At 41.4% G+C, this 13,548-nt stretch overlaps 1 protein-coding gene across 3 annotated transcripts in view; it reads right to left on the bottom strand.

The window, feature by feature from the left end:
* Nucleotides 1–1,468: 1,468 nt before the first annotated feature.
* si:ch211-126c2.4 (uncharacterized) overlaps nucleotides 1,469–13,548 on the bottom strand; it is a 41,831-nt gene continuing 29,751 nt past the window's right edge. For 2 of the 3 annotated variants that reach the window (XM_055890972.1, XM_055890974.1), the window contains 3 exons: nucleotides 12,260–12,331; nucleotides 8,678–8,749; nucleotides 1,469–2,072 (listed from right to left, as the gene is read on the bottom strand). In XM_055890972.1, coding sequence (XP_055746947.1) covers nucleotides 2,041–2,072; nucleotides 8,678–8,749; nucleotides 12,260–12,331 — 176 coding nt within the window. In that variant the 3' untranslated portion in view covers nucleotides 1,469–2,040. The remainder of the gene's footprint in view (nucleotides 2,073–8,677; nucleotides 8,750–12,259; nucleotides 12,332–13,548) is intronic. The other variant, XM_055890973.1, reaches the window with a different exon arrangement.

Genomic DNA, 13,548 nt, shown 5'->3' with positions numbered 1-13,548 from the left:
TGGTAAATCTCCTCTGTCAGTGCTATCTCATAGAAACACACACACAATAGTCGACAGATTCTATTCTGTCGAATAAAACAACCATTCTAATGCAATATAAAGATTATAATATAATTTTACAAGAACTAAAACATAATCTCGCAATTTTCCACGTCAATTTCCTCATGAAAGAGGTGCATTCCTCCAACAGTATTCCAGACCCTATTCAACCAGTATTCCAGACTATTCAACCGTGCATAATTTATAGACCCTGAAATTCTCCACCTATTTTAGTTTTAGTACCAAGAGGTAAATCATCCCCTACATTGCACATTGCAGTCTCCTTCCAGAAATCACAACACCTAGATAAGGGTTTACATATTAGCTAACCACATATCAACCTCATGCCTGACTGTGTACATTAACGTTGCATGCAACCTTAGGTTGCTTCATGCAGCAGGACTGAAAAATAAATCAGCCTGGAACGAAACCAGTATATTCACAAGCTACTCGTCACAATCACCACATCTTGCTAATAACCACTTGTGTTCTAGTTTGGGGGTAATCAATAGTCCAAACTGGTTAGATGTTGTCCATGGAGCTGAACCTCCATTTATCTACTAGAAAACAGTTATGGGACGGTTTTGGAGACTCATTTGTTTAATATTTTTTTTAACCTTTATTTAACTAGGCAAATTCTGATTTACAATGACGGCCTAGGAACAGTGGGTTAACTGCCTTGTTCAGGAGCAGAATGACAGGTTTTTACCTTGTCACCTCAGGAATTCGATCTAGCAACCTTCCGGTTACTGGCTCAATGCTCTAACCACTAGGCTACCTGCCGCCCCCTCTTTAAGCCTAGTCCTGGACTAACAAGCACTCGCAATGGAAATTCTCCACTGAAATCACTTATTCCGGGACTAAGCTTTATCTGTGTCTGGAAAACCGGCAATATACACTGAGTGCACAAAACATTAAGGGCACCTGCTCTTTCCATGACAGAGTGACCAGGTGAAAGCTATGATCCCTTATTGATGTCACTTGTTTAATCCAGTTTAAAATCAGTGTAGCTGAAGGGGTTATAGAAGGATGTTTAAACCTTGAGACAATTGAGACATGGATTGTGTGCGAGGGTGAATAGGCAAGAAAAAAAGATTCAAGTGTTTTTTAACAGGGTATGTGAGAAGGTGCCACGTGCACCGTTGTGTGTCAAAATGCTGCTGGGTTTTTCCACGCTCAACACTTTCCCATGTGTATCAACAACGGTCCACCAGCCAAAGGACATTCAGCCAACCTGACAACTGTGGGACGCATTGGAGTTAACATGGGCCAGCATCCCTGTGAAAAGCTTGACACCCTGTAGAGTCCATTCACCGAAAAATTGACGGTGGAGGCCTATTGGAGGGGGGTGTTCAATTAAAACACTTCTGTCCGTTTCTAAGAATGTGTAAGGTTCTTATTTACATAAAATAGACAAAGACCAGTCATCTACTTTGCCAATAGCGTTTATTCTCGAGTGCTCTGCCCATCATTTCATGTACATTGGTTTATATACCTCTCGTTTCGTCATAAATGTCCCTCTCAGACAATGACAATGCTGTTTTACAAGTCTTCTCTTATGCCTACATTGTGTAACATGTTGTAGCATTATGATAAGCAATCTACTGCAAGCCCAACGGTTTCTCCCCTCCCTGAGTGGGGACGAGACATCTTTCCTGTTAGTTTCAGTGGTCACAAGTTGTCTGTTAACACTTCCTCTTCGCCTATGTATAAACATTCTTCATCAGACAGGGTAGAATTCTGTTAGTTACAGTCCTATCATTACTTTTAAATGTATACATCATTTAGTCATTATACATAACATTCATAACAGGGGGGGGGACTCTATATTAGGACAGTGTTCCTAATGTTTGGTATACTCAGTCCTCTTCTAAACCAAAAAACAACAACCAATAGGCATATCAAATCTTTATTAAATCTTTAAAAAAGTGAAACAATTTCATTTGAATCTGTTACTTATTCCATGTATCTGTGCAATCCATTCCATTTTTGTGTCTTCCTTTACAAATCCACCCCGTCACGATTACGTAGCTCTGGAATAAATTTTAAAAAGTTAGATCAATTACCTGAAATGAGACTTCAATACAACTTACAGCCATTAGCAATGTGACCTCAAAACACTTGCTCCACACCCTGACTGCCAGACTAAATGGAATTGTAGTCCTGTAGGAGGACATACCAGTGAGGAATTTTTATTCCAAATGATCTGAGAATCCAGATTTTTATTGGTTTACCTCTAAAGAGTATGGCCACACAGACACATGAATACGGATTAAAATCATATATGATGTAGTGCATCATTGTCCGTCATAAATGTATTGGGTTTTTGTGTCCGAGTATTTGGGATGGAGTCAATGCTTTTTCAATGGGAGTCATTTTCCCCCAAATTTATGACAACGGAGATGATCGTCTGCCCAAAAAAATGAATAACTGAATACAACTTTGATGAACTCGCCTGAAAACAGTTGAACTGTACTTTTGATGGACAAAAATTGACAGTTGTAAGTCATTTACGATTTCATCTGTGTTCATGTTTCTGTACACGTACCCAACTCTACTTTTTATAGACAAGTTACATATAAAAAAGGCAGACACATTGTGCTTTCGTTTGACAGACAATCATTTCCGTTGTCATTTATCCAGGAACAGATGACTTTCATTTAGGGCTGACCCCATTTGGTCGATCAATTAGTTTAGTTGTGGAAAATATCTATTTTACGCCACACAAGACACCTGCCTGATTCACGCCTGTCTCAGTAGACTAATCAATCACGGAGGCCGCAGGGATGGCACACCAGTATCACCAGCAGTACATTTACCATATAAATTATAATATAAAATGTTCGTTTAGTTAAAGTTAATTCTGTTAATGCATTCAAATCATATTATGACAGTCTTACCGTTGTCATTGTAGGAGTGGACATGTTTGCAGAGCACACAACCTAGGCTACATTTGTGAGAAACAAGTTTTGGTTTATTTCATTCCATTTATGAGTTGTCAATTTATTATTCATCTTTTGTTTGGAGCGCTCCTGTCAACGTTTACTAAGGACACACACCTGATTACACATAGAACTAGGCCTAGGATTAGTTTTACTGGGGGTGGTCGGGTAATGTAATTATGTGCACAAGCACAAAACGTCAGTAATTTGTGCATGGCAAGAGTAACAATTCCAGACAGAATAACCAAAAGTTTTGGCGAACTCCAAGGTCCTCTGATAATACTAGTCCCGTGCGAATCGACATTCCAGTGTTTTGAGAGAAATGTCTGTTTGACAGGTGTTGCTGACATTTCAGGCACGAAAACAAGAACTGAACTATATATGAAGGGCCTACATGGATCAACTTCCAGTGAATGCTTTTGTTCATATGGTTTTGTGTAAATAAATTGAATATTGCCAAATGCATCAGTTAAATATTGCGCCCTTGATAGATCGCAAAGCAGCATACAACTGACCTAAATGATCATCTGGAAATGATAAGTTCACTTTTGCATCGATAGCCTTAAAAACACATTTCAAGTGCACTGTTTAGCTCACATCTGAAGCCCTGGGGGGGATTTTAGACATCTACTGCGGATCGCTACAATATCATAATGTTTATGATCACACTTCCTCCAACCAAATATTATAGCGACACCGTACCTAAGATGGTTTGGTATGGTTTCGAAACTTGGGAACCAAGCTCGTGTTCAGTGTAGCCCTGTTTTGGGTTTTTCGCCTGGACTCAAAACCTACAGGCTTCCGTCATAACTGTCAATTTAGTGGACTTAAATTATAATAATTACCGGGGGGCAGTTCGGAAAAACGAATTCCGTCTGAATTTCATAACCAACATTCTCTAGTATTACTAGTCCTGTGCAAATAGAGCTTAGCTTGTCTAAGAATATTGAGTGAGCAAAACCCAACTTAATTAGCTCTATAAATCAATAGCCTGACTTCAACATATACAGCTCATTCGGAAAGTATTCAGACCCCTTCTCCATATTTTGTTAGGTTACAGCCTTATCCTAAAATGGATTACATTTTAAAAATCCTCAATCTACACACAATACCGCATAATGACAAAGCAAAAACAGGTTTATTTTAATTAATAAAAGACAGAAATTAAGGAGTGTAAGTCAGGGAGTCTGGGCCAAGTAAGATGGACTGAACACAGCGGTGCAGATCGCTTCATGATAAAAACATAATATTTCATATCTAAGTGTTCCACTGGATATCATAAGGTGAATGCACCAATTTGTAAGTCGCTCTGGATAAGAGCGTCTGCTAAATGACTTAAATGTAAATCTGACTAAATATTAGCACTTCAACTCCACATACTCATGGGTAATAACCTTCAAATCTAGATAACACCACAAAACAAATAAAGCTAGAGACATTTAATAAACCAATATTACCAAAAACAAACATCCAAACATGACGGAGTAAACAGAGAACCCATCCCCAAAAGAAAACGTCTCTGACGGACACAGACGATTTTCACCACCAGGGAGGGTAAGGGTGGAAGCCAATCTGTTAGTCGATAAATGATCAACTTGGCATACTTGAATTAGTCAAGATATAAAAAGGAGTTGAAGGCAAGCCTCGAGATGAGTGACGAAAAAGCTGCAACAACGAACTAAAAAGTTAGTCAATAAGTTTGAAATGGAGGTTATGGTTAAAAGCCTGGGTGAAAGACTCGCTAGCACGAAAACAGGCACGGATGATCCGTTCCAGAAGGAAATTGCAGAACAGCGCAAAGTTCTGTACCCACTCTTCAAGGAGAATAGATTAAAAAAAAGGAAACTTGCAGCTCTCCTATAAACTGATTATTGATAACCAAATGTTTGAGACACCAAGACTACTCCATAGTTTTTCTAAATATTAAAGTTCCCATAGAGAAGTGAAATAATGAAACACCCAATAATATCCACGTTAGGGATTTTAATATCAAAATACAATTAAAAACTAAAAACACCACTCAAGATAGAGAATGCTGTAAAATAATTAGTATTCCATTTTCTATTTAGTATTCCACTTTCTATTTAGTATAGTATAATTTGATAAGACAGCATTACACCCATCCCAGCTGGGCTGGCAGTGACCGGAACATTCTCTCTCTCTCTCTCACTTACTCACAAAATACACACACACACAAGCATGTAAAACACATGCTTACACACACGCTCTCGCACTCAGTCGGTGGACTTGGGGTTAACTTGTATCCCTGTACTCACTACAACTTGCCAAGACTGTTGATCGAGAAAAGAGACTTCTTTTGTTTCAACTTTCACACTCCGTCAATATGAACTGAAATAAGAGGAAGTAGAGAAAGCCTTCTAAGAGAAGTAGAGAAAGAGGAAGTAGAAAGCCTTCTAAGAGAAGTAGAGAAAGAGGAAGTAGAAAGCCTTCTAAGAGAAGTAGAGAAAGAGGAACCAATTTGTAAGTCGCTCTGGATAAGAGCGTCTGCTAAATGACTTAAATGTAAATGTAAATGCATTAGAAGGATAACTAACAAAATAATACATCCTAAAATATAAGGAACTGGAACACAAAAGTACTCATTGTAGGGATAAAAACACAGCAAACAGAGGACACAGAATGTGGGTATGTGCGGTTGAAATGTGATGGAAGGTGGGGTGTGTGTTTTTGGAAAAAATGTGGCCTTAAGTGAATGAAAAAAATAAATGGATACAAATCCCAGAGCCCATATTTGTCTGCGAGGCGGGGTTGTGAGATCACTTCAATGTTGCACAGATATGGGAAATACATTTAAAAATTAGAGTTTATTGATTTATTGTTCTATCACGACGAAACAGTCCAACTCTATACCCCCAACTGAGCGACCCATACACTAAGGAGAAGTCCTTATCTGTTTTATGGGCCTACTGTAAGTAGCCTATACGCAGCCAAACCAGAAAGATAAATGAGGTCAGAGACCAGCTAAAAAAAAAAAAATCACCAGCCCTTTAACTGCACCCTTAAACAGCTTGGAAATTTTCTTTAATTTATGTCATGGCTTTAGAAGCTTCTGATAGGCTAATTGACATAATTTGAGTCAATTGGAGGTGTACCTGTGGATGTATTTCAATGTCTACCTTCAAACTCAGTGCCTCTTTGCTTGACATCATGGAAAAATCTGAAGAAAATCAGCCAAGACCTCAGAATATTTTTTGTAGACCTCCACAAGTCTAGTTCAGGTGTTTGGAAATTGCTCCCAAGGATGAAGGTACCACGTTCATCTGTACAAACAATAGTACGCAAGTATAAACACCATGGGACCACACAGCCGCCATACCGCTCAGGAAGGAGACGCGTTCTGTCTCCTAGAGATAAACTTACTTTGGTGCGAAAAGTGCAAATCAATCCCAGAACAACAGCAAAGGACCATGTGAAGATGCTGGAGGAAACAGGTACTAAAGTATCTATATCCACAGTAAAACATGCCTTTTGGTTGACATAACCTGAAAGGCCACTCAACAAGGAAGAAGCCACTACTCCAAAACCGTCATAAAAAAAGCCAGACTACGGTTTGCAACTGCACATGGGAACAAAAATAGTACTTTTTGGAGAAATGTCCTCTGGTCTGATGAAACAAAAATAGAACTGTTTAGCCATAATGACTATCGTTATGTTTGGAGGAAAAAGGGAGGCTTGCAAGCCAAAGAACACCATCTCAACCGTGAAGCATGGGGGTGGCAGCATCATGTTGTGGGGGGTGCTTTGCTGCAGGAGGGACTCGTGCACTTCAAAATATGGCATCGTGAGGAAGGAAAATTATGTGGATATATTGAAGCAACATCAAGACATCAGCCAGGAAGTGAAAGCTTGGTTGCAAATGGGTCTTCCAAATGGACAATGGCCCCAAGCAAACTTCCAGAATTGTGGCAAAATGGCTTAAGGACTACAAAGTCAAGGTATTGGAGTGGCCATCACAAAGCCCTGCCCTCAATCTTATAGAACATTTGTAGGCAGAACTGAAAAAGCGTGTGTGAGCAAGGAGGCCTACAGAACTGACTTACACCAGCTCTGTCAGGAGGAATAGGTCAAAATTCACCCAATTTATTGTGGGAAGCTTGTGGAAGGCTACCCGAAACCTTTGACCCAAGTTAAACAATTTAAAAAGGCAATGCTACCAAATACTAATTCAGTGTATTTAAACTTCTGACCCACTTGGAATGTGATGAAGAAATAAAATCACTCTACTATTATTCTGACATTTGACATTCTTAAAATAAAGTGGCGATCCTAACTGACCTAAGACAGGGAATGTTTACTAGGATTAAATGTCAAGAATTGTGAAAGACTGAGTTTAAATGTATTTGGCTAAGGTGTAGGTAAACTTCTGACTTCAACTGCATATAAATAAAGATATGGATGATACGTTGCTGGTGGAAAGCTATGGCTGGCAACAACACCTGACTCCGTACTTCAGGCCGCTGCCACAGATAAAGCAGTTCCAGCACTTCTTTGGCCTGAATGCCAAGCGTCACGTCTGGAGAAAACCTGGCACCACCACTACGGTGAAGCATGGTGGTGGCAGCATCAGGCAGTGGGGATGGTTTTCAGCAGCAGGGACTGGTAGACTAGTCCGGACCGAGGGAAAGATTATAACGGAGCAAAGTACAGAGAGATCCTTGATGAAAACCTGCTCCAGAGTGCTCAGGACCTCAGACTGGGGAGAAGGTTCACCTTCCAACAAGACAACGACCCTAAGCACACAGCCAAGACAACACAGGAGTGGATTCTGGACAAGTCTGAATGTCCTTGAGTGGTCCAGCCAGAGCCCAGACTTGAACCCAATTTAACATCTCTGGAGAGACCTGAAAATAGCTGTGCAGTGACGCTCCCCAGCCAACCGGACAGAAATTGAGAGGATTTGCAGAGAAGAATGGGAGAAACTCCCCAAATACAGGTATGCCAAGCTTGTAGCATCATACCGAAGAAGACTCAAGGCTGTAATCGCTGCCAAAGGTGCTTTAACAAAGTACAGAGTAAAAGGGTCTGAATGCTTATCTAGATGTGATAGTTGTTTTTTTTGCACCAAAAAATAAACACATTTTGCTTTATCATTACAGGGTACTGTGTATAAATTGATGAGTGGAAAAAACATTTTACCCATTTTAGAATAAGGCTGGAACATAACAAAAAGTCAAGGGGTCTGAACACTTTCTGAATGCACTACAACAGGATTATCTATTTTGGATGCAATTTGAATGGAGTTGATGGATAGAGAGAAAGACTGCGAGAGTGTTTGCGAGTTCACTGATTTAAAGCAACAATATTCGAGTGATGGGCTGTTTTAAAACTCTTACAATGATGAGATACGTAGGTCTACGTGCATTGTGAACTGCGCTCCATATTGAGATGGGCTGTCTGTCCCCAACTTGAGCGTTAATTCATCATGCAGAGGCCGTAGAGAAGGTTTATTTAGACGTCGTATAAAATTTAACAGTTCCATTTCACGCCATGCTGTTCATGTAAAGGTATTATAATTTACCAGTTTCTCGCAGCTATTTATCCCGGGAAAAGGGAGTGGTTTTGGGCCGCAAATCTCAGTAAGCAGGGTTGCCGCCATTCAACCGTAGGCTGTAACCCCCCCCCCCCCCCCCCCCCCCCCCCAAAAAAACGATAGAAATCTTCCATTTGAATAATACCTGCTTGCAGTCTCTCATTTTCTTGACGACACGTCTCCAGTTCTTGCTGAAGTAGGACATAGTTTGAACACTCTGCAAGAAAATAAAGAGAAAGATTGATCATTCTGTGACTACTTGACCAGTGGTTACAGAGTGCATTGATGGCTTTTTGGGAATAATCTTAGTCTTCCCATCTGTGGCGTAAGGCCGGTAGAGTGACCCTGAGGGATCAGTACCAACAACCAACCTGTTTCACATGGGCTCTGTCTCAAAAAAGTGCATGGAAAGTGAATATGGAAGGTGCGTCACAATTGCTAAATGTAAACAACTGGAGACATGTTATTGACACGGCAGCATTGCTATTGTAAAATCATGCTAGAAGCAAGAGCAGCATCTCCTGCTTGTTCAGAGTGAGCGGTCGGTCTACCAGAAGATGGTTGATGACTGCAAGACCACCTGTCAAGACCTGCAGTTGTTTCTGGGGGCCCCTACTGAACCAGCAAGCAAAGACATCAGGATGCATTACAGCTTTGATTTTGCTCAAGTAAGCAACCTTTCCTCCTTCATACTGATTAAGGACATAGATGGCTAGATATACAGTTGAAGTCGGAAGTTTACATACACTTAGGTTGGAGTCACTAAAACTCGTTTTTCAACCACTCCACAAATTTCTTGTTAACAGACTATAGTTTTGGCAAGTAGGTTAGGACATCTACTTTGTGCATGACAGAAGCCATTTAAAAAAAAATTGTTTGCAAAAAAGATGATTTCACTATCACAATTCCAGTGGGTCAGAAGTATACACACACTAAGTTGACTGTGCCTTTAAACAGCTTGGAAAATTCCAGAAAATGATATTGTGGCTTTAGAAGCTTCTGATAGGCTAATTGACATCATTTGAATCAATTGGGGGTGTACCTGTGGATGTATTTCAAGGCCTACCTTCAAACTCAGTGCCTCTTTGCTTGACATCATGGGAAAATCAAAAGAAATCAGCCAAGACCTCAGGAAGAAAATTGTAGACCTCCACAAGTCTGGTTCATCCTTGGGAGCAATTTCCAAACACCTGAAGGTACCACGTTCATCTATACAAACAATAGTACGCAAGTATAAACACCATGGGACCACTCAGCCGCCATACCGCTCAGGAAGGAGACGCGTTCTGTCTCCTAGAGATGAACGTACTTTGGTACGAAAAGTACAAATCAAACCCAGAACAGCAGCAAAGGACCATGTGAAGATGCTGGAGGAAACAGGTACAAAAGTATCTATATCAACAGTAAAATTAGTCCTTTGTTGACAACCTGAAAGGCCATTCAGCAAGGAAGAAACAAGCCACTGCTCCAAAACCACCATAAAAAAGCCATACTACAGTTTGCAACTGCACATGGGGACAAAGAAAGATCATACTTTTTGGAGAAATGTCCTCTGGTTTGATGAAACAAAGATAGAACTGTTCGGCCATAATGCCTATCGTTATGTTTGGAGGATAAAGGGAGGCTTGCAAGCCGAAGAACACCATCTCAACCGTGAAGCATAGGGGTGGCAGCATCATGTTGTGGGGGGTGCTTTGATATATTGAAGCAACATCAAGACATCAGTCAGGAAGTGAAAGTTTGGTTGCAAATGGGTCTTCCAAATGGACAATGGCCCCAAGCAAACTTCCAGAATTGTGGCAAAATGGCTTAAGGACTACAAAGTCAAGGTATTGGAGTGGCCATCACAAAACCCTGACCTCAATCTTATAGAACATTTATAGGCAGAACTGAAAAAGCGTGTGGAGCAAGGAGGCCTACAGAACTGACTGTTACACAAGCTCTGTCAGGAGGAATGGGTCAAAATTCACCCAATTTATTGTGGGAAGCTTGTGGAAGGCTACCCGAAACCTTTGACCCAATTTAAAAAGGCAATGTTACCAAATACTAATTCAGTGTATTCAAACTTCTGACCCACTGGGAATGTGATGAAGAAATAAAATCACTATTATTCTGACATTTGACATTCTTAAAATAAAGTGGCGATCCTAACTTACCTAAGACAGGGAATGTTTACTACGATTAAATGTCAAGAATTGTGAAAGACTGAGTTTAAATGTATTTGGCTAAGGTGTAGGTAAACTTCTGACTTCAACTGCATATAAATAAAGATATGGATGATACGTTGCTGGTGGAAAGCTATGGCTGGCAACAACACCTGACTCCGTACTTCAGGCCGCTGCCACAGATAAAGCAGTACCAGCACTTTTGGCCTGAATGCCAAGCGGCACGTCTGGAGGAAACCTGGCACCACCACTACGGTGAAGCATGGTGGTGGCAGCATCACGCAGTGGGGATGGTTTTCAGCAGCAGGGACTGGTGGACTAGTTCGGATCGAGGGAAAGATTAACGGAGCAAAGTACAGAGAGATCCTTGATGAAAACCTTCTCCACAGTGCAGTGAAAAATAACAGTAGCGAGGCTATATACAGTAGCGACGCTATAAAAGTAGCAAGGCTACATACAGACACTGGTTAAATTGGGCCGATTGAGGTAGTATGTACATGTAGATATGGTTAAAGTGACTATGCATATATGATGAACAGAGAGTAGCAGCAGCGTAAAAGCGGGGTTGGGGGGTGGGGTTACACAATGCAAATAGTCCGGGTAGCCATTTGATTACCTGTTCAGGAGTCTTATGGCTTGGGGGTAAAAACTGCTGAGAAGCCTTTTTGTTCTAGACTTGGCACTCCAGTACCGCTTGCCATGCGGTAGTAGAGAGAACAGTCTATGACTGGGGTGGCTGGGGTCTTTGACAATTTTTAGGGCCTTCCTCTGACACGGCCTGGTGTAGATGTCCTGGATGGCAGGCAGCTTAGCCCCAGTGATGTACTGGGCAGTACACACTACCCTCTGTAGTGCCTTGCGGTCGGAGGCTGAGCAATTGCCGTACCAGGCAGTGATGCAACCAGTCAGGATGCCCTCTGTTGCAGCTGTAGAACCTTTTGAGGATCTCAGGACACATGCCAAATCTTTTTTTCCTGAGGGGGAATAGGCTTTGTCGTGCCCTCTTCACAACTGTCTTGGTGTGTTTGGCCCATTCTAGTTTGTTGGTGATGTGGACACCAAGGAACTTGAAGCTCTCAACCTGCTCGAGGCTAGAATCGCTGCCAAAAGGTGCTTCAACAAAGTACAGGGTAAAAGGGTTGATGGATAGAGAGAGAGACTGCGAGAGAGTGTTTGCGAGTTCACTGATTTAAAGCAACAATAAATCGAGTGATGGACTGTTTTAAAACTCTTACCATGGGATACGTAGGTCTACGTGCATTGTGAACTGCGCTCCATATTGAGATGGGCTGTCTGTCCCCAACTTGAGCGTTAATTCATCATGCAGAGGCCATAGCGAAGCCATATTTAGACGTTGCATATAATTTAACAGTTCCATTTCACACCATGCTGTTCATGTAAAGGTATTATAATTTACCAGTTTCTCGCAGCTATTTATGCCGGGAAAAGGGAGTGTTTTTGGGCCGCAAATCTCAGTAAGCAGGGTTGCCGCCATTCAACCGTAGGCTGTAACCCCCCCCCCCCCCCCAAAAAACGATAGAAATTTTCCATTTGAATAATACCTGCTTGTAGTCTCTCATTTTCTTGACGACACGTCTCCAGTTCTTGCTGAAGTAGGACATAGTTTGAACACTCTGCAAGAAAATAAAGAGAAAGATTGATCATTCTGTGACTACTTGACCAGTGGTTACAGAGTGCATTGATGGCTTTTTGGGAATAATCTTAGTCTTCCCATCTGTGGCGTAAGGCCGGTAGAGTGACCCTGAGGGACCAGTACCAACAAGTTTCACATGGGCTCCGTCTCAGAAAAGTGAATATGGAAGGTGTGTCACGATTGCTAAATGTGGAGACACCGTGTCATTTTTGGAGACATGTTATTGACACGGCAGCATTGCCATCGTATAATAATACAAAAATATTTGTATCTGGAATTTGTCTTTCAGCATCAGTAGAACACACCTGACTCTCCTCCACCAGTCATATAAAGAGAACGGTCTAATGCCTCCCATCAAAAAGAGAGCTGGCCCAATCAAGCACAGGTTACACCTGAAGCATGAGGACTTGCAGCGAGTGGTGAACTTCAACTACGCAGAGGTTAATGGAATAGTATTGCCAGGACGCCACCCAGGTGGAATGGGAATTTGAATGTTTGTGCTGTTCTAATAACCAATTTCTGTGTTCATGCAAGTGGCTGACAGTACAAATCACCCATCAGTAGGTGCAATTTGGCAGTACGCCCAGACCGTGTTGAGAACGAATGACGTTGTTTTGAGAACTTAAGATTTCTCAGTTTCAAGGTCTCAGCTTAGAGAATCCTTCTGAGGTGTTGGTCTGTCACATATTATGAAACAGTGTTGGTTGGTCACATGAAACGGTAATGATTAATTACGCAAATATAACTTGTGTGTGTGTAGCCATATATAAAAGACAACTGTTGGGACTGCCCCAGGAAATCGCCTGATTGAAATGTGTACTATGGTGCATTGCGTTGGTTGGAACCTATCCAGCTCGCTGACAAACAATGACTCATAAGATAGACTGAGTGTCCGTGTAAGAATTTTTCCACAACACAGGACAAACACTTGTGGCAAGCTGCTGCCATCCCATGTGACAAAAGCAGCAGTGCGGCGTCTCTACAAGGAATCGATGACACCACTTGGTATGTAAACCATTTTAGCTGTTTCAGTAACTGTGGGACAAAACAATGACCTTATTTAACCTCTTGGGTAGGGGGCAGTATTTTGAAGTTTGAATGACAAACGTGCCAAAAGTAAACGGCCTGTTACTCAGGCCCAGAAGCTAGGATATGCATGGTAGTATTGGATAGAAAAGTTTCCAAAACTGTTAAAAT

Source organism: Salvelinus fontinalis, chromosome 30 (genome assembly GCF_029448725.1).
Source record: "Salvelinus fontinalis isolate EN_2023a chromosome 30, ASM2944872v1, whole genome shotgun sequence".
NCBI lineage: Eukaryota > Metazoa > Chordata > Actinopteri > Salmoniformes > Salmonidae > Salvelinus > Salvelinus fontinalis.
Note: the sequence above shows the minus strand (reverse complement) of the source record. Positions and strands in the feature narration are given on the sequence as shown.